The sequence below is a fragment of the Scyliorhinus canicula genome, chromosome 2 (assembly GCF_902713615.1).
Source record: "Scyliorhinus canicula chromosome 2, sScyCan1.1, whole genome shotgun sequence".
In the NCBI taxonomy this organism is placed as follows: Eukaryota; Metazoa; Chordata; class Chondrichthyes; order Carcharhiniformes; family Scyliorhinidae; genus Scyliorhinus; species Scyliorhinus canicula.
The window spans coordinates 234,161,455-234,185,205 of NC_052147.1; the positions used below are offsets into that span (position 1 = coordinate 234,161,455).

Below are 23,751 nucleotides of genomic sequence, written 5' to 3' on the forward strand. Positions count from 1 at the left end.
ATTTTCCTTTGCTTGCTTAAGCAGAAATTATCAACAAGTGTGGAAATTTTCCAAGAATTTACTTTATTTGGACAATGTCGAACAAAGACATAAGATAGAGCAGAATGCAGCTGGATTTTGTTTTCCAAGATGGCGCCAGAGGGTGGCAACTCTCTGTGAGTTCTCCCCTATAGATCCTCTTCCTACATCTTTTATAACCGTGGTTATAGTATGTTCTATAATAATATAGTATGTTCTCTATATTCATGCATGCAGTGATCTGCCAGGACTGTGAGCAGAACAATACTTTTCCCTGTACCCCGGTACAGTGACAATAAATAAATAAATAAAACAAATAAATCAAATCCAATAGCCGGTAAAAGAGTAGCTGGCTCACTGAAGTTTTTTTTCTTTTTTAAAATTTAGAGTACCCAATTATTATTATTATTTTCCAATTAAGGGACAATTTAGCCTGGCCAATCCACCTAACTTGCACATCTTTGGGTTGTGTGGGTGAAACCCACGCAGACACGGGAAGAATGTGCAAACTCCACACGGACAGTGACCCAGGGCCGGGATTCGAACCCAGGTCCTAAGTGCCGCAGTGCCTGTGCTAGCCACTGCGCCACTGTGCTGCCCTCACTCACTGAAGTTTAAAAAAAAATATTAAGGGCAACATGGTGGTTCAGTGGTTAGCACTGCTGCCTCACAGTGCCCAGGACCCGAGTTCGATCCCGACCTTGCGTGACTGAGTGTGTGGAGTTTGCACATTCTCCTCATGTCTGAGTGGATTTCAGAGGATGCTCTGGTTTCCTCCCACAGTCCAAAGATGTGCGGGTTAGGTGGATTGGCTATGCTAAATTGCCCTTACATGTCCAAAGGTTCGGCCAGGTGGGGTTACGGGGACAGGGCCGAGGGAGAATTCTCTTTGAGAGGGTCGGTACAGACTCGATGGTTCAAATGGCCTCCTTCTGCACTGTAGGGATTCTATGGTTATTTGTTCCTGGGATGTGATCAGTACTGGGGAGGCTGGGAATTCATTATCCTTACCTAATTTCCCTCAAGAAAATAATGGTAAGCCACTACAGTCCTTGTGATTAAGGTGATTTTGAGCGGACAGTTCCAGGATTTTTACCCAGTGACGATGAAGGAATAATGTTGTACACAGACAGTACCTTCGGCATAAGACAGATATTCCCAAAAGCCAAAGGAATTGGATAGAAAGTAACCATGTTCACTTCTGTGAACTTTCTGGAAACTGTTTAATTGGTTGAAGGCTGGTTTAGTGAAGGATAGAAGCACTATTGTGCCAAGGTTCACCGATTTCTTGATTGAACATCATTATAGAAATGGTTGAACTTCTGGTTCAACAGAGATAACATTGTAGTACAATTTTTGAAGTAATTTAGAACCAAGACCAAGTTGGAAATTTCCCACCTACCTGAATTCCCTTCAAGCCAGCTTTACATACTTTCTTCACCTCCACATTAATTTCACAATCTCCTATGTAGCTGAAAGACAAACAACATTAAATATGTAACTCAGGTCGGTCAAATGGATTCTGCACAGAAGCTGAATCATTGGAACATTAACTTAGTTCACTGAACGTTTTTTTAATATTACAGACAACATGGTGGCGCTCCACAGATGCTGCCTGAACTGCTGAGTATTTGCACCACTTTTTGTTTTTATTTCAGATTTTCAGCATCTGCAGTATTTTGATTTTGTTTTCGAACAGTTTTTTTTGTTCTTTAATTTCCAGAAAATTATTTGGAGCTTTAAAAGTCCCTCTGTTTTGCCTGCCACCTAAAATTAAAATTGTCTTTCCTGTATTCTCTTGAAAATGTTGGATGGGATTCTCAGAGCTAGCGCGGGCTCGGAGAATTGACGTTCACGCCGATACAGCCAGTCGGGGGCCGTTGAAAGAGGCCCCCGCGGCGATTCTGTGTGGCAACTGGCCGAGTTCCCGCTGGCGTGGTTCTAACATGGTTCCATCCGGCAGGCACTCAGAGTCACGGCTGTGGTGGCCGCCCTGGTGGGGGCGGGGGGGGGGGGGGGGGGGGGGGGATCCGTCATTGGGGCGGGCCTCCAGGATGATCAGGATCACGATCAGCAGCCACCGATCGACAGGTGCGCGTTGTCTTGGGGGGGGGGGGGGGGGGGGGGGGCTATTTCTTAGTCGCCGGCCTGCTGTGTGGGTCCGCCATGTTGCGTGGGGCCGGCACCGCAGCCGGCCGCCGCGTGCATGCATAGACCCGCAGCGCGGTGCACTCCGGCGCTGTGCTGGCCCCGTGCGGGACACGGAATCGCTGGGCCAAGAGGCCCGTTGACGCTGGTGTAAAACACTCCGGTGTTCACGCCAGCGTCAACACTAAGCCGCCGTTTTGAAGAAAGCAAGAGCACTGGAGAAAAGTATGTTCCAGATATGATTTGTGAATTAACCAGAATATGGAGATGGATTCTCCGTTTATGAGGCTAAGTGCAGGCGCCAACGGACAATCTGTGGTGTGTCACGCCTGGAAAATCAGTGTGAATCCCTCACCAATTCTGGTAACGGTGAGGGGCTAGCACCAGCACAGCGTGGAACACCCACGGAGAACAGCAGGAGAATCGTCGAGTCCCGGGCCGCGCTTGCACAGGGCTGAAAAGCTGCAACCGTCCACGCCTACGCTCCCACTGGGAAACTTGATGCTGGCTGTGCTGGACCATGTACCCGTCCACACCCTGACCACTGCCCTCAGGCCTATAGAAATTCGCCGGGGATGACGTGCCAGCACCATTGCGACTGTGCACGGCATGCGACCCAATGATGCCGATTTTGAGGGGGTGGATTATCGCCAACTGGCGTCAAACCGGCACCTGCCCCGATTCTGGCGTCGGAAGCCATTCTCCGCCCGATCGCCGATCCCGATTTCGGCATCGGGCTGTGGAGAATCCCGCCCATGTTGTTTGTGCACCTGGTTTGCAGTCATATTGAAAGGCTGGGAACTTTGGTCTTGGAATCCATAGAATCCCTACACTGCAGAAGGAAGCCAGCCTCCACCTAGGCCCACTCCCTATTCCCGTAACTTCACCTAACCTGCACATCTTTGGACGCTATGGGGAAATTTAACATGACCAATCCACCTAACCTGGACATTTTTGGACTATGGGAGAAAACCGGAGCACCCAGAGGAAACCTTCATAGACACAGGGAGAATGTACAAACTCCATACAGACAGTCATCCGAGGCCAGAATCAAACCAAGGTCCCGGGAGCTGTGAGGCAGCGATGCTAACCACTTTGCTACCGTGCAGCCCATTGTTCATTGGTCAGTGGGAGGGACATGGACTTTGAAATTACACTATGCAAGGGTCTTAATTCCTGCTGTTAAATAAAAAGGTCACTGCAATTATATGAGCTAGATATATTATGCGGCCAATTGGTTTAAGACCAACAATGAAATTGCAGACAACAACCAAACGCTGTTGTTATTTTGTTTCGAGAACCCAATTATTTTTTTTCCAATTTAAGGGCAATTTAACGTGGCCAATCCACCTAACCTGCACATCTTTGGGTTGTGGGAGTGAAACCCACACAGACACGAGGAGGATGTGCAAAACACCACATGGACAGTGACCCAAGGCCAGGATTCGAACCCGGGTCCTCAGTGCCATAGGCAGCAGTGCTAACCACTGTGCCACGTGCCGCCCACAAGCACTCTTGTTATTGACCAACCAGAGGGCGAGATCAGACATCCTAAAGGCACTGACAATTGGCTTTATATGAGGTGTTGAAATGGATCAGATATCACCCTCCCATATTACTTCGCTAGATTTGATGTCAAGGCCAATTTTCCGCTCAGGATTTAAGGTAGTCCTGAGATTGGAATTAGGCTTAGGCAGATCTGGTGAATAGGTTGGGAGTTTCCCAGGTTGAGTTTACAAAACAGGCATCTAGTTCACTAAAGTTTAATTAAGAATCCATGCTTGCTGTAAATTAAATTCAGCGTGAAAGTATATTTTTTGCTGATAGCAATGGTGGTTTCCTTCAGCACTGAATCTTAAATATGTGTTTAATCTGTATAGTAAATGATAGAGGACCAGGTTTCAGTCAGTATTGATTTCTACTCATGGTGCAGAAATCGCTCATTGCAATGCCTTCACACAAGAACAGGTGACCGCAGCACTTAGAAAAATGTGGTTCAACTGGTTCCCCCACCATTTGCTGCTGCTGATTAGTCACATCTTACTTTTGTCCAAAAGCAAAATATTGTGGATGTTGGAAATCTGAATTAAAAAAACAGAAAATGCTGAAAGTAGGCAACTATGGACTGAGAAAGAACATTAATATCTTGGTTGATAAGTGAAGAGACCTAGCTGGTATCAAGCAAGGAGAGAGACCAAGGACGGGGTTTGAGGGTGGTGGACTGGGAGGGGCAAAAAGGTGGGACTGTGACAGATTGCAAAACAGATTATATAGCAACAGGGACAATTGTAATGCAAGAAGCAAATAAACACAAATAAAAGTGTGGGCAGCATAGTAGCACAGTGGATAGCACAGTTGCTTCACAGCTCCAGGATCGCAGGTTTGATTCCAGTCAGGTCACTGTCTGTGCGGAGTCTTACATTCTCCCTGTGTGTGCGTGGGCTTCCTCCGGGTGCTCCAGTTTCCTCCCACAGTCCAAAAATGTGCAGGTTAGGTGGATTGGCCATGATAAATTGCCCTTAGTGTCCAAAAAGGTTAGATGGATTACTAGGTTACGGGGAGAGGGTGGCGGCGTGGGCTTGGGTGCTCTTTCCAAGAACCGGTGCAGACCCGATGGGCCGAATGGCCTCCTTCTGCACTGTAAATTCTATGATTCTTTGAAAATGTCCAGAGAATGTGGAAATGGCAATAGCTGAATCATTACCAGTGCTAACTGCCATCTGGAAAAATGGGGGCAGTAGTTATGACCTGAAATTGTTGAACTCTGAGTACTTAATCAAAAGATGCCATGTTGTTCCTCAAACTTAGGTTCCGTTTCACTGGAACAGTGTAAGAGGTTGACAGTGGAAAGATAGGTAAGGATTGGTGATACACCTCCCCAGCATTTGTTTCTTACCCCATTGTCTTGCATCATCATCTTTAAATCCTGCATTCCCACTCTCCCTGCCTATTCAAAAAAAAAACCTGTAACACACCCCCTCTTGTCCCAATCTTGATGAAAGACGATTGACCTGAAACAATAACTCTGTCTCTCCCAACCTACTGAACGTTTCCGCCATTTTCTGTTCTGGATATTTTAGGTCATTTCTTTCTTTATTCTCTTTTTTGGGATTTTTTATACTTTAATTCTGAAATTGCAATTCACAGCAACGTAGCTAATGGCCTAGAGAGCTGTTTGGTAAAATTATGCAAGATTTAAACATCCTATTATCTTACAACACTATGCTCTATGGAAGTGAGGTCAGTCGAATGAACGATACTCATCAAAATGGTAGTGGAAATCATGTTTCAAAATGGAATCAAAGATAGACACAAACTGCCCAGTCAAGTAAATAGGTTCCTTTTGCGAGTATGTTGCCTGTAATGAACAGCAAGGTTGTTCTACATTTTCAGCAACATTAATGGACATTGTGTTTTTTTAGGTTGTAAAATGCCATAATTATGTTCTTTCATTAGTATCAAGAGCGTGGAGAAGAAACAAAAAGCTTACAGTATTTCGCATACTAGGGTAAAACAGTTTTGAAGGAATGCAACAACCTTCCCAAGGGCAAATAAGGATGGGCAATAAATGCTAGCCTTGCCAGCAATGCTCATGAGATTCAAAATTCTGACAAGCCAGATGTGGCTACATTCAAATGATTGAGGGACTTTTCTGGATGCAAAAACCGGAAGGTTTTGCTGTAGGTTTTCCAACAGTTTTAGCATTTTATCATAGAAAAATTCAAACCTGCTTACGAGAAATCCTAGATCTATCTGTTGCATATTAAAATTCCAATCAAATTTCAATCAACATTTCTTACTAACATCTTACTAAAATTGGGGGAGCTGCCCCACAGACTAGTCCGGCAACAGCCTGACATTGTCATGGGCAGAACGGTAGCACAAGTGGCTAGCACTGTGGCTTCACAGCGCCAGGGTCCCACGTTCGATTCCCCGCTGGGTCACTGTCTGTGCGGAGTCTGCACGTTCTCCCCGTGTCTGCGTGGGTTTCCTCCGGGTGCTCCAGTTTCCTCCCAAAGCCCAAAGACGTGCAGGTTAGGTGGATTGGCCATGATAAATTTCTCTTAGTGACCAAAAAGGTTAGGAGGGGTTATTGGGTTACAGGGATAGGGTGAAAGTGAGGGCTTAAGTGGGTCGGTGCAGACTCGATGGGCTGAATGGCCTCCTTCTGCACTGTATGTTCTAGGTTCTTTGCTCACAGTATCATACCTTACAGATAATATCCCACCAGCAGGATAGGCCCACCAGAGGTGGCAGCACAGAACTATACGTCAGGGGGAATTGCCCTGGGAATCTACATTGATTCCATACCTAATGGAGTCTCCTGGCATCAAGTTACACATCAGCTCTGTACAATAAAGTAAATTAGCGCGTGCAAGAAAAATGTAATGTATACACACAACTGTTTATAAATAAGAGAAAAGCCAATAAAAAGATTTTCAAAAAAAAGTTATACATCAGGAGGAAAGCCACCAGCTGATTATCACCTACTGCAGTCTCCCCCACCCTCGCTGATAAATCAGTTTGCCTCTATATAGAACATCAATTGAAAGAAACGCGGAAAGTGGCGAGGGCATATAATGTGCTCTGGGTGGGGGACCCTAATATCCATCACCAAGAGTGTCTTGGTAGCACCACCATCTTCAAGCTGGCCTAGTCCTAAAGGACATAGCTGCTGAACTGGGCTTGTGGGAAAACAAATAGGAAAAACCGACTCGCTCTCATTCTCTCTATGCAGCTGTCCATGCCAGTATTGGTAAAAGTGACCATTGCATAATCGTTGTGGAATCAAAGGCCCATTGAGGATGTCCCCCATCGTGTTGTGTGGCACTACTACCATACTATATGGGATAGATTTTGCACAGGCCCAGCAACTCAAAACTGAACATCCATGAGACACTGTGGGCCATCAGCAGCAGCATAATTGTATTAAACCACAATCTGTAACCTCATGACCCAGCATATCCCCCACTTTACTATTACCGTCAAGCCAGAAGATAAACCCTGGATCAATAAAGAGTGTCGGAGGGCATGCTAGGAACAGCACTCGGCATACCTAATAAATGTGATGCAGAGCTGGTGCAGCTACAACACAGGACTATTTGCAAGTTAAACAGTGGAAGCAGCACGTGACAGTGAGGCAGAACGAGACCGAGCATGCAAAAGAGAGAGAGAGAGAAGAGAGCATGCAAAAGAGAGAGAGAGAGAAGAGAGCATGCAAAAGAGAAGGAAGAGAGTGAGCCAAAGGGAGGTAGCAGAGTGAGCCAAAGGGAGGTAGCAGAGTGAGCCAAAGGGAGGTAGCAGAGTGAGCCAAAGGGAGGGAGGGGAGCGAGCCAAAGGGAGGGAGGGGAGCGAGCAAAACAGTGGGAGGAGAGTGAGCTAAAGGGAGGGAGGAGAGCGAGCCAAAGAGAGGAAAGAAAGCGAGCAAAAGGGAGATGATAGCTAGCCAAAGGGAGGGAGGAGAGCGAGCCAAAGGGAGGGAGCAGATTGAGCCAAAGGGAAGGTGACGAGCCAGAGAGACGGAGGAGAGCGAGCAAGAGAGAGGGAGGAGAGCGAGCAAGAGAGAGGGAGGAGAGCGAGCAAGAGAGAGGGAGGAAAGCGAGCAAGAGAGAGGGAGGAAAGCGAGCAAGAGAGACGGAGGAGAGCGAGCAAGAGAGAGGGAGGAAAGCGAGCAAGAGAGACGGAGGAGAGCGAGCAAGAGAGAGGGAGGAGAGCGAGCAAGAGAGAGGGAGGAGAGCGAGCAAGAGAGAGGGAGGAAAGCGAGCAAGAGAGAGGGAGGAGAGTGAGCAAGAGAGAGGGAGGAAAGCGAGCAAGAGAGAGGGAGGAGAGTGAGCCAGAGAGAGGGAGGAGAGCGAGCCAGAGAGAGGGAGGAGAGTGTGCAGGACAGAGGGAGGAGAGCGAGCCAGAGAGAGGGAGGAGAGTGTGCTGGAGAGAGGGAGGAGAGCGAGCCAGAGAGAGGGAGGAGAGTGTGCAGGAGAGAGGGAGGAGAGCGAGCCAGAGAGAGGGAGGAGAGCGAGCCAGAGAGAGGGAGGAGAGTGTGCAGGAGAGAGGGAGGAGAGCGAGCCAGAGAGAGGGAGGAGAGCGAGCCAGAGAGAGGGAGGAGAGTGTGCAGGAGAGAGGGAGGAGAGCGAGCCAGAGAGAGGGAGGAGAGTGAGCCAGAGAGAGGGAGGAGACTGTGCAGGAGAGAGGGAGGAGAGCGAGCCAGAGAGAGGGAGGAGAGTGAGCCAGAGAGAGGGAGGAGACTGTGCAGGAGAGAGGGAGGAGAGCGAGCTAGAGAGAGGGAGGAGAGTGTGCAGGAGAGAGGGAGGAGAGCGCGCGAAGGAGAGGGAGGAGAGCGAGCCAGAGAGAGGGAGGAGAGCGAGCCAGAGAGAGGGAGGAGAGCGAGCGAAGGAAATGGAGGAGAGCGAGCCAGAGAGAGGAAGGAGAGCGAGCCAGAGAGAGGAAGGAGAGCAAGCCAGAGAGAGGGAGGAGAGCGAGCCAGAGAGAGGGAGGAGAGCGAGCAAGAGAGAGGAAGGAGAGTGAGCAAGAGAGAGGAAGGAGAGTGAGCAAGAGAGAGGGAGGAAAGCGAGCAAGAGAGAGGGAGGAGAGTGAGCCAGAGAGAGGGAGAAGAGCGAGCCAGAGAGAGGGAGGAGAGCGAGCGGAGAGCGAGGAGAGCGAGCCAAAGAGAGTGAGAGAGTGAGCCAAATAGAGGGAGGAGAGCGAGCGAAGGCGAGGGAGGAGATCAAGTGAAAGAGGGGATGACTGAAAGAGGGGGTGAGCGAAAGATGAGAGATAAAGAGACAGGGAAATGAATAAACATCCCAAATATTTACACTGCGGCAATGAAGGAGCCAAAGCTTGATCAAAGGGGTCGGTGCTGCGGAAGGACTTTAGGTGAGGAAAGCGAGACAGGGAGGTTTAGGGAGGGAATTCTAAAGTTTGGATTTTAGGCTGTGTGAGGCCCAGCTGCCAGTGATGATGCCTGGCAAGAAGGGGATGGACTAAAGGTCAGAGCTGGCTAATTGCAGCATTTTCAGTCGATTGGAAGGCTGGAGGGACAGAGAAACACAGAGAAGGGCAAAGTCCTGGAGATTGTTGAACACAAGGATGATTATTTTAAATCAATGCATCGTTGGACTGAATGCCAATGTTGTTTCGCAAGCAAAGAGGTGATGGGTAAAGGGAACAGTGCAAGTTGGGATATGAGCAACAGAGTGTTGGACTGGTTTAAATTTGTGGGGGTGGAGATCGTGAGGCCACTCAGGAGAGCACTGGAATAATCGAGTTTGGACATAACAAAAGTACGGATGGAAGTTTCAGCATCAGCTGAGCTAAGGCATGGATGAAGATGGGCGATACTATTGAGTTTGGCGTAGGCAGTTTTGAGGATGGAGAAGATATGTATTGACACAAAGTTCTCAGGGCGGGATTCTCCGGCCCCCCACCGGGTCAGAGAATCGCCGGGGGCTGACGTGAATCCCGTCCCCGCCGTCTCCCGAAGTCTCCGGCACCAGAGATTCGGCGGGGGCGGGAATCACGCCGTACCTGTTGGCGGGCCCCCCCGGCGATTCTCCGGCCCGCGTGTGGTAGTATAACTAGGGAGATTACGGTACCTTAGAACCATGCTGCCATTGGTGCAGAAGACTCACTGCCCATTGGCTCAGGCAAGTCATGTGCCTCTCTGCCAATTGGCTGAGGCTAGTCATGTGACTACCCGCCGATTGGCCGATAGGTTGGTAGCTCCGCCTGCGAGGCGGGGTATAAGAACCCGTAACTGCTGGCAGTCGGCCTTTCTCTGTACGTCTACTGCCGGGCACACATCTAGTGTATTAAAGCCTGTTGTTTGGAACTACTTCACGACTCGAGTCCAATTGATGGTGCATCTTAATACACTAGAATTTTGAAATGGAGCTACGGATCAAGCCAGGCTGCCTCCGCATCAGCCCGCATGCTGCAAACACGTCAGCAACGTTTAAACATTGGCTGGCATGTTTCAACAGCTCCCTCACCACAGCAGAAAACCTCCCGACAAGGGAACAGAAACTCCACATTCTCCGCTCTCTGATAAAGGATGAATTGGACTATGACGCCGCTGTGGATCTACTGAAGGGACATTTCATCAGGCCAGTGAATCAGGTCTAGGCGCGGCACCTCCTGGCTACAAGGCAACAATTCCCCGGTGAGTCCCTCGACGAATTCAATCGGGCCCTCATTGTCCTGGGGGAAAATTGCGCCTGCCCGCAAGCCACTGCAGCGGAGCACACTGAACTCTTGATCAGGGACGCCTTCGTTGCGGGCATGCAATCATCCCAGATACACCAGAGACTTTTGGAAAAGGACACGTTAAGCCTCGCTGAGGGCGGACCCTCGCATCCTCCTTAGAGGTCGCTGACCCCAACGCCCGCGCGTATGCCTCCGGCCGCGCGACGGCCCATTGGGCAGCGTGGCACGCGGCCCCCTCACCCCCGCTGACTCCGACCCCCCCAGACCTGCGCCGCGGGACGCCCCGATAAGCCCACGGGCACCCGCTGCTACTTCTGCGGTCAGGCTAAGCACCCCCGCCCGCGCTGCCCGGCCCGCACCGCAACCTGTAAAAGCTGCGGCAAGAGGGCCACTATGCAGCTGTCTGCCAGTCAAAATCGGTCGCTGCCGTCCCGAACAGCGACCGCGGGCCCCCCCCTGCGCTCCTCTAGGGCTCCGTGCGGCCTGCGGACCTCACTGCCTCCACCCCCCACCCCCACGAGAGATCCATGGGTGACGCCATTTTGGGCCCCCGACTCCACGTGCGACCGCTGGGCGCCGCCATCTTGTTCACCCCCCACCACGTGCGGGCGACGGGCGCCGCCACCTTGGATCGGTCCTGGAGGACCCCGCAAGTGAATACTCCATGATGGATGACGACTCTGAATTCCTGCCATGACTCGCCGCAGTGACGCTGGATCAATCACGGCCCTGCATGCTTTCCACGGCAACCACACAGATCCTCCTCAACGTCATGAGACGAGCTGCCTACTGGACTCCGGGAGCACAGAGAGTTTCATCCACCCCGCCAAGGTAAGACGCTGCGCGCTCCCCGTTCAGCTCTGGCCTCTGGTTCGCACTCAGTCCAAATCACCGGGTGCTGTGTAGCGGGCCTCACGGTCCAGGGGAGGGTTTTTAAAAACTATAAACTCCTCGTCCTTCCCTGCCTCTGCGCACCGGCACTCCTAGGACTGGATTTCCAGTGCAACCTGCAGAGCTTAACCTTCAAATTCGGCGGCCCTATTCCCCCCTTACTGTCTGCAGCCGCGCATCCATCAAGGTCGACCCCCCTTCCTTGTTTGCAAACCTCACCCCGGATTGCAAACCCGTCGCCACCAGGAGCAGACGGTACAGCGCCCAGGACCGGACCTTCATCAGGTCCGAGGTCCAAAGGCTCCTGAAGGAAGGGGTTATCGAGGCCAGCAACAGCCCCTGGCGAGCACAAGTGCTGGTGGTTAGGACTGGGGAGAAAAACCGGATGGTCATTGACAACAGTCAGACCATCAACCGGTTTACGCAGCTGGACGCATATCCTCTCCCCCATATCTCCGACCTGGTTATCAGGATCGCGCAGTACAAAGTCTTTTCCACGGTGGACCTTAAGTTCGCCTATCACCAGCTGCCCATCCGCGCGAGTGACCGAAAGTACACTGCGTTCGAAGCGGATGGGTGCCTCTACCACTTTCTAAGGGTTCCATTCGGTGTCACAAATGGGGTCTCGGTCTTCCAAACGGAGGTGGACCGAATGGTTGACCAACACGGTTTACGGGCAACCTTCCCGTATCTCGGCAATGTCACCATCTGCGCCTATGACCAGCAGGACCACGACATCAACCTCCGCAAATTCCTCCGTACCGCAAAACTCCTTAGCCTCACTTACAATAAGGATAAGTGCGTGTTCAGCACCGACCGTCTAGCCATCCTCGGCTACGTAGTGCGTAACGGAGTGATAGGCCCCGACCCCGGACGCATGCGCCGCCTAATGGAACTTCCCCTCCCCAACACTCTCAAAGCCCTCAAACGCTGTCTGGGCTTCTTTTCCTATTATGCCTAGTGGGTCCCGAACTACGCCAACAAAGCCCACCCCCTCATCCAGTCCAACACGTTCCCCCTACCGATGGAGGCCCGCCAGGCCTTTAGCCGTATCAAAGCGGATATCGCAAAGGCCATCGTGGCCTTTGCACTATCGCACTATCAACGAGTCCCTCCCATTCCAGGTCGAGAGCGACGCGTCTGATGTAGCTCTGGCGGCCACCCTCAACCAAGCGGGCAGACCCATGGCCTTCTTCTCCCGGACCCTCCACGTTTCCAAAATCCGCCATTCCTCGGTGGAAAAGGAGGCACAGGCCATAGTAGAAGCCGTGCGACATTGGAGGCACTATCTGGCCGGCAGGAGGTTCACCCTCCTCACAGACCAACAGTCAGTGGCCTTTATGTTTGATAATGCACAGAGGGGCAAGATCAAGAACGACAAGATCTTGCGGTGGCGGATTGAGTTGTCCACGTACAACTATGATATCCTGTATCGTCCTAGGAAGCTCAACGAACCTCCTGATGCCCTGTCCCGCGGTACCTGCGCCAACGCACAGGTGGACCGCCTCCGCACCCTCCACGTGGACCTCTGCCATCCAGGGGTAACCCGCTTCTTTCATTTCATTAAGACCCGCAACCTGCCCTACTCCATCGAGGAGGTCAGGACTGTGACCAGAGAATGCCACATTTGCGCAGAGTGCAAGCCGCACTTTTACCGCCCCGAGCAGGCGCATCTGATCAAGGCTTCCCGCCCCTTTGAACGTCTCAGCATGGACTTCAAAGGTCCCTCCCCTCCAACAACCGCAACACGTATTTCTTAAATGTGATTGACGAGTACTCCCGCTTCCCGTTCGCCATCCCCTGCCCCGACATGACCATGACAACCATCATCAAAGCCCTCCACTCCATTTTCTCCCTGTTCGGGTACCCCGCGTACATCCACAGCGACCAGGAGTCCTCCTTTATGAGCGACGAGCTGCGTCAATTCCTGCTTAGCAGAGGCATCGCCTCTAGCAGGACGACCAGTTATAACCCCCGGGGTAACGGTCAGGTCGAGAGGGAGAATGGTACAGTCTGGAAGACCGTCCTGGCCCTGCGGTCCAGCTGTCTCCCGGTCTCCCACTGGCAAGAGGTCCTCCCAGACGTCCTCCACTCTATTCGGTCTCTCCTCTGTACTGCCACGAATCACGAACGTCTTCTTGTTTTCTCCAGGAAGTTGTCCTCAGGAACCCACTCCCAACCTGGCTGGCCACCCCCGGGCCCATCCTGCTCCAGAAGCACGTGCGGGTGCACAAGTCCGACCTGTTGGTTGAACGAGTCCAGTTACTCCACGCGAATCCGCAGTACGCGTACGTGGAGTATCCCGACCGACAACAGGACACGGTCTCCCTTCAGGACCTGGCACCCGCCGGAGTGCGGCCACAACCCCCAGCACCAGCACCCCTCCTCCAGTCCCAACCACCCCCAGCGCCCCCGCAACCCAACGCACAGGAACCCCCACCCCTGGCCCAGCCACCGCTAGCACCGACCAGGGGTACGTACACAGGACCACGACCGCCGCTCCTGGAGTCACGGACGACCACCGCTCCAACGTCACCGGTGCCGCTGCACAGGTCTAGCAGGACATCGAAGGCACCCATCCGGCTGATCGAGTCAATTTGATGTTCTGATGGACTTTATGGACTCTTTGTGTTTGGGCACATGTTCCTTGCATGTTTCCTTTTCGCTTTTTTTACTTGTTGTTCGCTTGTACACTGTGTGCGGTGATATTGTTTTCTTCCACGTTCGTCGCGGGCCAGTGGGCAGCCATAGATACCTCGGTACACCTTGAATTATCTCTAGTCATACTACCAGTCTTACGGGGCACCCCCCTCCCCTCCTCTCTCTTCCGCCTCTGCCTCACCCCGCTTCTTTCTCCACAAAGGGTGAATGTGGCAGTATGACTAGGGAGATTACGGTACCTTAGAACCATGCTGCCATTGGTGCAGAAGACTCGCTGCCCATTGGCTCAGGCAAGTCATGTGCCTCTCTGTCAATTGGCTGAGGCTAGTCATGTGATTACCCGCCGATTGGCTGAGAGGTTGGTAGCTCCACCTATGAGGTGGGGTATAAGAACCCGTACCGGCTGGCAGTCGGCCTTTCTCTGGACGTCTACTGCCGGGTACACATCTAGTGTATTAAAGCCTGTTGTTTGGAACTACTTCACGACTCGAGTCCAATTGATGGTGCATCACCGCGATGGGCCGAAGTCCCGCCGCTGTCATGCCGGTCCCGCCGGTGGGAATCAAACCACCTACCTTACCAGTGAGACCAGGCGGCGCGAGCGGGCTCCAAGGCCCTGGAGGGGGGGCACGGGGTGATCTGGCCCCGGGGGTGCCCCCACGGTGGCCTGGCCCACGATCGGGGTCTACCGATCTGCATGCAGGCCTGTGCCGTGGGGGCACTCTTTTCCTTCCACGTTCGTTATGGTCTTCACTATGGCGGACGCGGAAGTGACTCCCTCCCCTGCGCATGCGCGGGGATGACGTCAGCAGCCGCTGACGCTCCGGCGCATGCGCGGACTTCCGCCGGCCGGCGAAGTCCCTTCGGCCCCGGCTGGTGTGGCGCCAAAGACCTTCCACGCCAGCCGGCCGGGCCCAAACCACTCCGGCACGGGCCTAGCCCCTCAAGGTTAGGGCTTGGCCCCTAAAGGTGCGGAGAAATCCGCACCTTTGGGGCGGCCCGACGCCGTAATGGTTCACGCCACTCCATCCCGCCGGGACCCCCCCCGCCTCGCTGGGTAGGGGAGAATCCCGGCCAAGTTCCTGACTTATGTTGGCCTTTCGGGACAGAGGGGGATACCTAATGTAAGGAAGATAATTCCACACACAACATGTGGATTTTCTTTTCACGAAGTGTGCCAAACTGGGAAGTGTTAGCATTGCTCCTGGCGATGGAATGGAAGCAAATAATAGCCAAGTATCTGATTTCCCAAAATGATCTGCCGAATCATAGGCACATGGGAAGGACCAAACAAAACACATAAATAAAATGGCTCACTTGAAGCTAGATTAGAAATGAATGATTTAAGTTAATAATGCATCCATATCTGAGGATTCTGTGGAAGAAAAAGTCACATTATTCACCTTCACCACAGCGCATAATAGAACAAACTGGTTTTACTAAAGACTCAAGGTGTGTCACCAATAAAACTATTGTAAAACATTTCAGACAACTTGTTCTGGCCACAGAATGTACCTCTGGCCAATTGCATGCTCCACCATGTCAGTGATCTTATTGGGACAGTCAATGCTGCAGTGCTACATACAGCTGGTGGATAGTGTTTGTAATTATATTGTTTGTAATTTGAGAATAAATCAGCCAAGTTGAAAATCTGGCATTTTCAAAATTTAGTTCTGCAATTTTGAACAGTGAGGAAATCGCTGTAATCATGTGCTGTAGCCAAGGTTGAGAGAGAGAGAGCATATGTTTTATCAAACCATAGAATCCCTACAATGTAGGAGGAGGCCATTCAGCCCACAGAATCTGTACCATCCCTCTGAAAGAACACTACCGAGGCCCACTCCCTCCCCCCGTCTTATCCCCGGTAACCCCACCTGACCAGAGGGTCTCAAGCATTGTGGCAGCCTGCTGCATACTCCATAATACTGTGCAGCAAAATGGGGAATGCTGGAGGAGGAGGAAGAATGGCAGGCCTCATCTGACAAGGAGGGTGTCTGTGATGAACCAGGCGTGGAACTGGAGGTAGGGAAGGCCGCTCACCACATGATCTAGGGCAGCAACTCACCTCCTCCTGGTTTACCAACTAGGAGACCAGAGCAACAGCAGCTCTGCTACCCTGTCCCAGCTACTCCGCCCCTTGCACACCAACATCCTCCCCACCCAGAATCCACCTCTCCCTGAGCCTCTCACCCCTTCCCTCAGTCCTTAACTCCAGCTTCTCCCGAGCATTCCACTACTTCCCACTAGCACAGCTCCTCTCTCTCTCTCTCCCCCCCCCCCCCCCCCCCATCCCCCCCCCCCCCCCCCCCCCCCCCCCCCCCCCGAAGGTCAAACCAGCATCACCACAGGGTTGGCTCTGGGTCAGCAGGATCAACTGTCCTTTCTCTAAAATTACAGTCTATTGTCTCCCGGGGTCATCCCTCATGCGCTGGCAATTCCTTCGCAGATCTCCAAAAATGTTGGGTGGGGACGATGGTTGACAGTTGGCAGGAGGTGGTGGATAGATAGGGCTCACTCACTATGGATGCTGTCAAGATCAAAATAAACTGCAGAGTGTGGTGAACTCAGCCCAATGCATCACACAAGCTTGCCACCCCCACATTGATTCTGTATATACCTCCCGCTGCCTCAGGAAGGCAGACAGCATTGTCAGAGCCCCTCCCACCCAGGTATTGCCTTCTTCCAGACCCTTCCATCAGGCAGAAGGTACAGAAGTCTGAAGACCGGCATATCCAGACACAGGAATAGCTTCTTCCCCCCAGAGCCACAGGACTCCTCAACGACTCCCCCTCGGACTGATCTGTTCCCTGTAAGAACACTATTCACGATGCCCCATGCTGCTCTTGTTCATGATGTGGAGATGCCGGCGTTGGACTGGGGTGAGCACAGTAAGAAGTTTTACAACACCAGGTTAAAGTCCAACAGGTTTGTTTCAAACACGAGCTTTCGGAGCACGGCTCCTTCTTCAGGTGAATCTGACCCACCTCCTTCACCTGAAGAAGGAGCCGTGCTCCGAAAGCTCGTGTTTGAAACAAACCTGTTGGACTTTAACCTGGTGTTGTAAAACTTCTTACTGTGCTCTTGTTCATGTATTTGCTGTGTTTGGCTTCTTGTTCCGCACTGTAACCAATCACTGTTTGTCGATGTACTATTTGTCAATGTACTCTGTCGATTATTCTTTTTTTGTCTACTATGTACGTACTGTGTACGTTCCCTCTGCCGCAGAAAAATACTTTTCACTGTACTTCGGTACATGTGACAATGAATCAAATCAAATCAATACAAGGCAGGCTCACACTGCTGCGCCCATGCCCTGCAGCCTCTCGATGGGGATGCAGGAATGTGAGATATTCCCATGTCATGGGGGGCTTGCCCCCCTTTCCACCCCCCCCCCCCCCCCCCACCCTGCACAACACCCAGCCTCAGCCCATCCTTCATACCCGTGGAACAGAGGGTAGAGGCAAAATGGATTGGTCGTGCAAAAGGTTTTAATTGTGATTACTTACAATGATGTTCCCTGTTACTATTGCGTATCTAATACATCCGTGCCAGCTTTACTGTAATCTACCATTCTATCCTCTTATGGCCTATCGCTCCTTCTAGCTGTTTCCCCAGACATCACAGTTTTGGTCTATATTTAGAACTTTCGAAAGGTGCTCAATAAACTGTTTCAGAGAAACCACATTGTGAAATATCAGGCTCATATTTAGAAGCGTTGTCATAAACTTAGTTTATGGTCGTCAAATAAAATAGTTATGGGTTAATGGATATTGATCAGATGGGAGGATGGTTCCAAGTGAAGTAAACAGGAATCAGTCCACTTTTAATCCCTCGCTCACAGCTTACATATAATTTGGACTCGTGCAAAGGGAGCAAGAAAGCAACACAAAAGTGAAAGGATTCAATGTACAGGAAGGAGGATTATAAAATAGCTCCTGATGAAAAGAGAGCATAATGAACATTTTAAATATTATTAGAAGAGTGAAAGAAGGCATAAGCAAGCAGAAGAATGGGAGAAATTGTGAAACAAAATGCTTACTGGGCTAGGAGTGTTTATTTTAATCGTTCATGGGATGCGGGGCGTCGCTGGCTGAGGCAGCAATTCTTGTCCATTCCTGAAGGCATTTAAGAGTCAACCACATTGCTGTGGACCTGGAGTTTCAGGTAGGCCAGACCAGGTAAAGATGACAGATTTCCTTCCCGAAAAGGACATTAGTGAACCAGATGGGTTTTTATGACAATTGACAATAGTTTCATGGTCATCTTTAGACTTTTTTAATTCCAGACTTTTAATTTTTAAAATGTCACCATCTGCTGTGGATTCAACCCCGGGTCCTCAGAGAATGACTCTGGGTCTCTGGATTACTGATCCAGTGACAATACCATTGCGCCACTGCCTCCCCCTAACGGAAATTGTGGGATGGAAATATTTGGCGAAATCTTCCGGCTGTTCACACCGGCAGCATCTTCTGGCCCTGCCAACAGTCTACCCCCGTCATGGGATTCCCAGCGGTTTGAGGTGGATTAAACGGACGTGGCGAGACCAGAAAATCCCACCGCTGGCCAACAGGAAGCCACCTCCTGCCCCTGAGAAACGTGCTGCGGGGAGACGTGAGAATCTCACCCATTAAGTGCCTGCACAGTGTGTCAAACATGTTAATTAAACTACAATCCTGAATTGAAAATATCTTTCATTGTCTCTGGGTCTTAATGCTGGACCTCGCTTCCCAACAGCACCAAGGGTGTACCTACATCACACAGACTGCAAGAGTTTTAGACACCTCCTACCTCCCAAAGGTGATTGGGGAGCCAAAGAGAGGGAGGAGAGCGAGCAAAAGAGAGGCGTTGGATGCGTAGAAGGCGTTTGATTGTTTGGCGTGGAGTTATTTGTTTGCTCTGTTGGTGAGGTTTGGGATTGGGCTAAATTTGTGGCGTGGGTTAAATTGCTATACAGGGAACCAAAGGCGAGTGTGTGTACGAATGAGGTGAGTTTGGGGTATTTTCAGTTCCGTAGGGGAACGAGGCAGATGTCCCCATGTGACCCCCCTCCCCCCCCCCCCCCCCTCCACCATTACCGCTGGCGATAGAACCCTTGACCATAGAACTGAGATGCTTGGATAAGTGGAAGGAGTTAGTGATGGGGGAGGGGAAGCACAGGGAGTCTCAGTATGCTGATGATCTGTTGTTGTAAACCTCTAGCGCAGGCTCTTCAGTGGGCGGTGAATGCGGAGTAGGTGTGGGCTGGTGCGGGGAGTCAGAGGATTTGTGGGTGAAGATGGAGGCATGCACTTGTAGGGAGTCAGGGTTGTGGCCGCTGGCAATGCACTACCTTTTACCCCAGGGAAATACTCAGGGAGTTCGGTGGTGGTGGTGGCCACGTTGAAGATATGGAGGCAATTTCAGCAGCACTTTAGGCTAGGGGCCGGGTAGATGTTGATGCTGATTCGAGAGAATTATGGGTTTGAGACAGTGAGGTCGGATGCTAGGTTTCGGGGTTGGGAGGAGTGAGAGGCGATGGAAATGCAGGACCTATTTCTAGATGGGCAGCTTGCGAGTTTGGAGGGGGTGGGGGAGAGGTTTGGGGTCCCTCGGGGGAGACCTTACAGTATGTGCAGGTGTGGGATTTTGTGAAGAAGGTTTTCCCAACTTTTCCGGTGGCACCGCCCTCCTTGTTATTGGAGGGGGTATTATCAGTGATGGGTCTGGAGGGGGCTGGTCATTTCGGCGATCTACGGGAGGATTTTGGAGGTGGATAGGGCGTCTCTGGTGGGGGTTAAGGCCAAGAGGGAGGAGGAGCTGGGGATGGTGTTGGAGGAGGGACTGTGGTGTGAGGTGTAGTGGAGGGTGAATTCCTCAACCTCGTGTTCAAGGGTGGGGTTAATATAGTTAAAGGTGGTACATAGAGCGCACCTGACAATGTCAAGGATGAGCCGGTTGTTTGAGGGGGTGAAGGATATTGTGAACGGTGTGTGAGGGGCCCAACCAATCACATACACATGTTCTGATCCTGCCCAAAGTTGGGGAAATTTTGGAGGTCGTTCTTGAGCACCATGTTCGTGATCTTGCACATGGATATGGAGCTCAATCCTTTAGGGGCCACATCTGTGCTGTCAGACTTGTCGGAACTGCAGACGAGAGCGGGAACAGATGTTTTAGCCTTCAAATTGCTGATTGCTTGCAGGTAGGTTCTGTTGGGATGGAGGTCAACTTTGCCACCCTATGCTTCGGTATGACTGGGGAATCTGTTTGAGTTCATGGGTGGGATTCTCCGTTGGCCGATGCCAAAATCGGGGCGTACGATCGGGTGGAGAATAGCTCCCGACACCGATCACGGATCCAGTGATTCACGCACCGTTTTCCGTGGGTTTCAAGGGTGTTCCACGTGGCGCCGGTGCTAGCCCCTCACCGGTAGCAGAATCGGTGAAGGTGTAGTGCCATTATTTCTGACGTGAAAGTCCACAGATTCTCCGTTGGCGTCAGCACTTAGACTCAGAAATGGAGAATTTGGCCTCCTGTATTTGAAGGTCACATTTGTTTTGATGGGGATGTGAGTGAGGGGTTCCAGAAGAGATGGGGTTTGTTTGTATTATATTTTAAAGAGCTGGTTACTGTCAACTGTTAAGGAGGGGGGGGGGGGGGGTGCAAAATAGGGTTTTTCTTCTAGGTTATTGGGGGGGGGGGGGTAGGGATTTGTGTTGTTCTTGCTTTGTTATGTTGTGTATTTACAATTTTAAAATGTTAAAAACTTGAATAAAGATATTAAAGAAAAGAACATGCTGTCCCCTCCCGAATCAATTTCTGACTATCCTGGAACTCCATGTTTAAATCTCTCCAATAAGGTTTCTGCCGTTGCTATACTTCTAATCGAAGTCTCACAAATGACACGCTGTGTTTTATTACATTAAAGACACCACATAAATGCAAGTTTTATATTGTAGCTTTCTCCAGTCCTACCCAAGAACGCTTCCTTTGCCCCATCATTACCAACGGTGTCTTTAGCTTCCTAAAGTGTCCTAAGCTCTGGACTGCACGTCCTAAATCCTTCATAAATTCATAAGATAGGTTCATAAGATATAGGAGCAGAAGTAGGCCATTTGGCCCATTAAGTCTGCTCCGCCATTCGATCATGGCTGATCTCATCCTGGCCTTAACTCCATCGCCCTGCCCGTTCTCCATAACCCTTCGACCCATTACCGATTAAATATTTGTCAAACTCCCCCTTAAATTTACTCACTGTCCCAGCATCCATCGCACTCAGGGGCAGCAAATTCCACAGATTCACAACCCTTTGGGAGAAGTAGTTTCTCTTCAACTCAGTTTTAAATTTGCTACCTCTTATCCTCTCATTCTAGAATGCCCCACAAGGGGAAGCATCCACTCCACGTCTACTTTACCCATACCTTATATCATTTTGTACACCTCAATTGATCTCCCCTCATTCTTCTAAACTCTATAGACTATAGGCCGAAACTGTTCAATCTCTCGTTCTCTGACATACCCCTCGGGAGGAATTCTCCGACCCCCAGCAGGGGCGGGGAATCGCCCGGGGCCGGCGTAAATCCCGCCCCCGCCGTGACCGGAATTCTCCGCCACCCAGGAATCGGCGGGGGCAGGAATCGTGCCCCGCCGGTCCCCCACGGCGATTCTCCGGCCCGCGATTGGCCGAAGTCCAGCTGCTGTCAGGCCTCTCCCGCCAACGTGGTTTAAACCACCTCTGTGCCGGCGGGATTGGCGGCGCGAGCGGGCCCCGGGATCCTGGAGGGGGCGTGGGGCGATCGGACCCCGGGGGGTGCGCCCGCGATCGGGGCCCACCGGTTGGTGGGCGGGCCTGTGCCGTGGGGGCACTCTTTTTCTTCCGCCGGCGCCACGGCCACCACCATGGCGGAGGCGGAAGTGAGCCCCTCCACCGCGCATGCGCCGGTGGTGACGTTAGCGGCCGCTGACGCTCCGGCGCGTGCGCGGACTTACGCCAACCGGCGAAGGCCTTTCCGCCAGGCGGCGTGGCGCCAATGGCCATTGGCGCCAGTCGGTAGAGCGGGAGCCACTCCAGCGCTGGCCTAGCCCCTAAAGGTGCGGAGAATTCCTTTGGGGAGGCCCGACACCGGAGTGGTTGGCGCCACTCCGCTACGCCGGGATCCACGTCCTGCCGGGTAGGGGAGAATTTTGCCTCTCATCTCTGGAATCAACCTAGTGAACCTCCTCTGAACTGCCTCCAATGCCACTACATCTTTCCTCAAATAACCAAAACTGTGCACAATACTCCAGATGTGGTGAATGAAATGAAAATGAAATGAAATGAATTGAAAATCGCTTATTGTCACAAGTAGGCTTCAAATGAAGTTACTGTGAAAAGCCCCTAGTCGCCACATTCCGCCGCCTGTTCGGGGAGGCTGGTACGGGAATTGAACCGCACTGCTGGCTTGCCTTGGTCTGCTTTCAAAGCCAGCGATTTAGTCCTGTGCTAAACCAGCCCCTGGTCTCACCAATGGCTTGTATAGTTGCCATAACACTTCCATAACTTTATAATCCTTTCCTTTAGCTATAAATGCCAACATTTCATTCACATCTTTTATTATCTGCTGTACCTGCACCCTAGTTTTCAGTTACTCATGAACCGCCAGATTCCTCTGCAACGGACCACCCTGAAGTCTCTCACCATTTAGACAATAAGTTGCCTTCCCATGTTTCCAACCAGAATGCATGACCTCAAACTTATTCACGTTAAAATCCATCTCCCCTAACCTATGTATACCCATTTGTATGGTTCTTATTTCCTCATTGTAACTTAATTTCCCACCTATTTTTGTGCTGTGTGCAAATTTGGCTGTAGAACCTTCTATCCTTGTATCTAAGTCGTTTATATAGATTGTAAATAGCTGGGTCCCAAGTACCATCCAGAAAATGACCCATTTATTCCGACTCTCTGTCTTCTGTCCGTCAGCCAGTCTTCTATCCAAGCTAATAAATTACATGTGATCTAAGCTTGTGAATTGATCTTCTGCGCACCTAATCAAATGCGTTCCTGAACTACAGATATACTATATCTATAGGATCCCCATTAAACACTTTGCTTATTACATCTTCGAAGAACTCTAGCAAGTTAGTCAAACATGATCTACCCTTCATAAAACCATGCTGACTGGGCATTTTCGTTTTGGGCGTTATGTTAGCATTTTTCTAATCCACTAGAACCTTTCCCGTGGTCTTTTTACCCTTCTCATGACTCTCCCAAAAACCAATCCCTCAACTGTCTGAATGTCTATGTTTGGCTCATTGTCAATTATTTTTATGTTCAAGTATATTCCTATGAAGACCAAGACATTTTACTATATTTCCAGCACTATTTAATACAAATCAGTCTTATTGTTACCTGGCCTTAGTATATATAGTCCCTTTGGCTGAGGAGCACGTTCAGTTGGCAGATTATAAAGTGGCAATATTTTCCATACCTCAGACCTTCTCCTTCTCAATCACAAGAATATAAGCACACAATAGGGGGGCACGGTGGCACAGTGGTGAGCAATGCTGCCTCACAGTGTAGGAACCTGGGCTCAATTCCTGCCTTCAGCGACTGTCTGTGTGGAGTTTGCACATTCTCTCAGTGTCTGCGTGGGTTTTCTCTGGGTACTCCAATTTCCTCCCACAGTCCAACAATGTGCAGTTTAAGTGGATTGGGAATGGTAAATTTCCCCTTAGCATCCAAAGGCTAGGTGGGGTTGCAGGGAAGTGGTCCCTAGGTAGTGTGCTCTTTCAGAGGGTCGGTGAAGAGTCAATGGGCCGAATGGCCTCCTTCTGCACTGTAGTGATTCTATGACTACAAAGTGAGGAAAG

General features: G+C 50.9%; 1 protein-coding gene across 2 annotated transcripts in view; it reads right to left on the reverse strand.

The window, feature by feature from the left end:
• Nucleotides 1–23,751, reverse strand: part of LOC119962037 (extended synaptotagmin-3-like) — a 170,816-nt gene that overhangs the window by 90,837 nt on the left and 56,228 nt on the right. For both annotated transcript variants that reach the window (XM_038789816.1, XM_038789817.1), the window contains exon 5: nucleotides 1,421–1,490. In XM_038789816.1, the coding sequence (XP_038645744.1) occupies nucleotides 1,421–1,490 (70 nt within the window). The remainder of the gene's footprint in view (nucleotides 1–1,420; nucleotides 1,491–23,751) is intronic.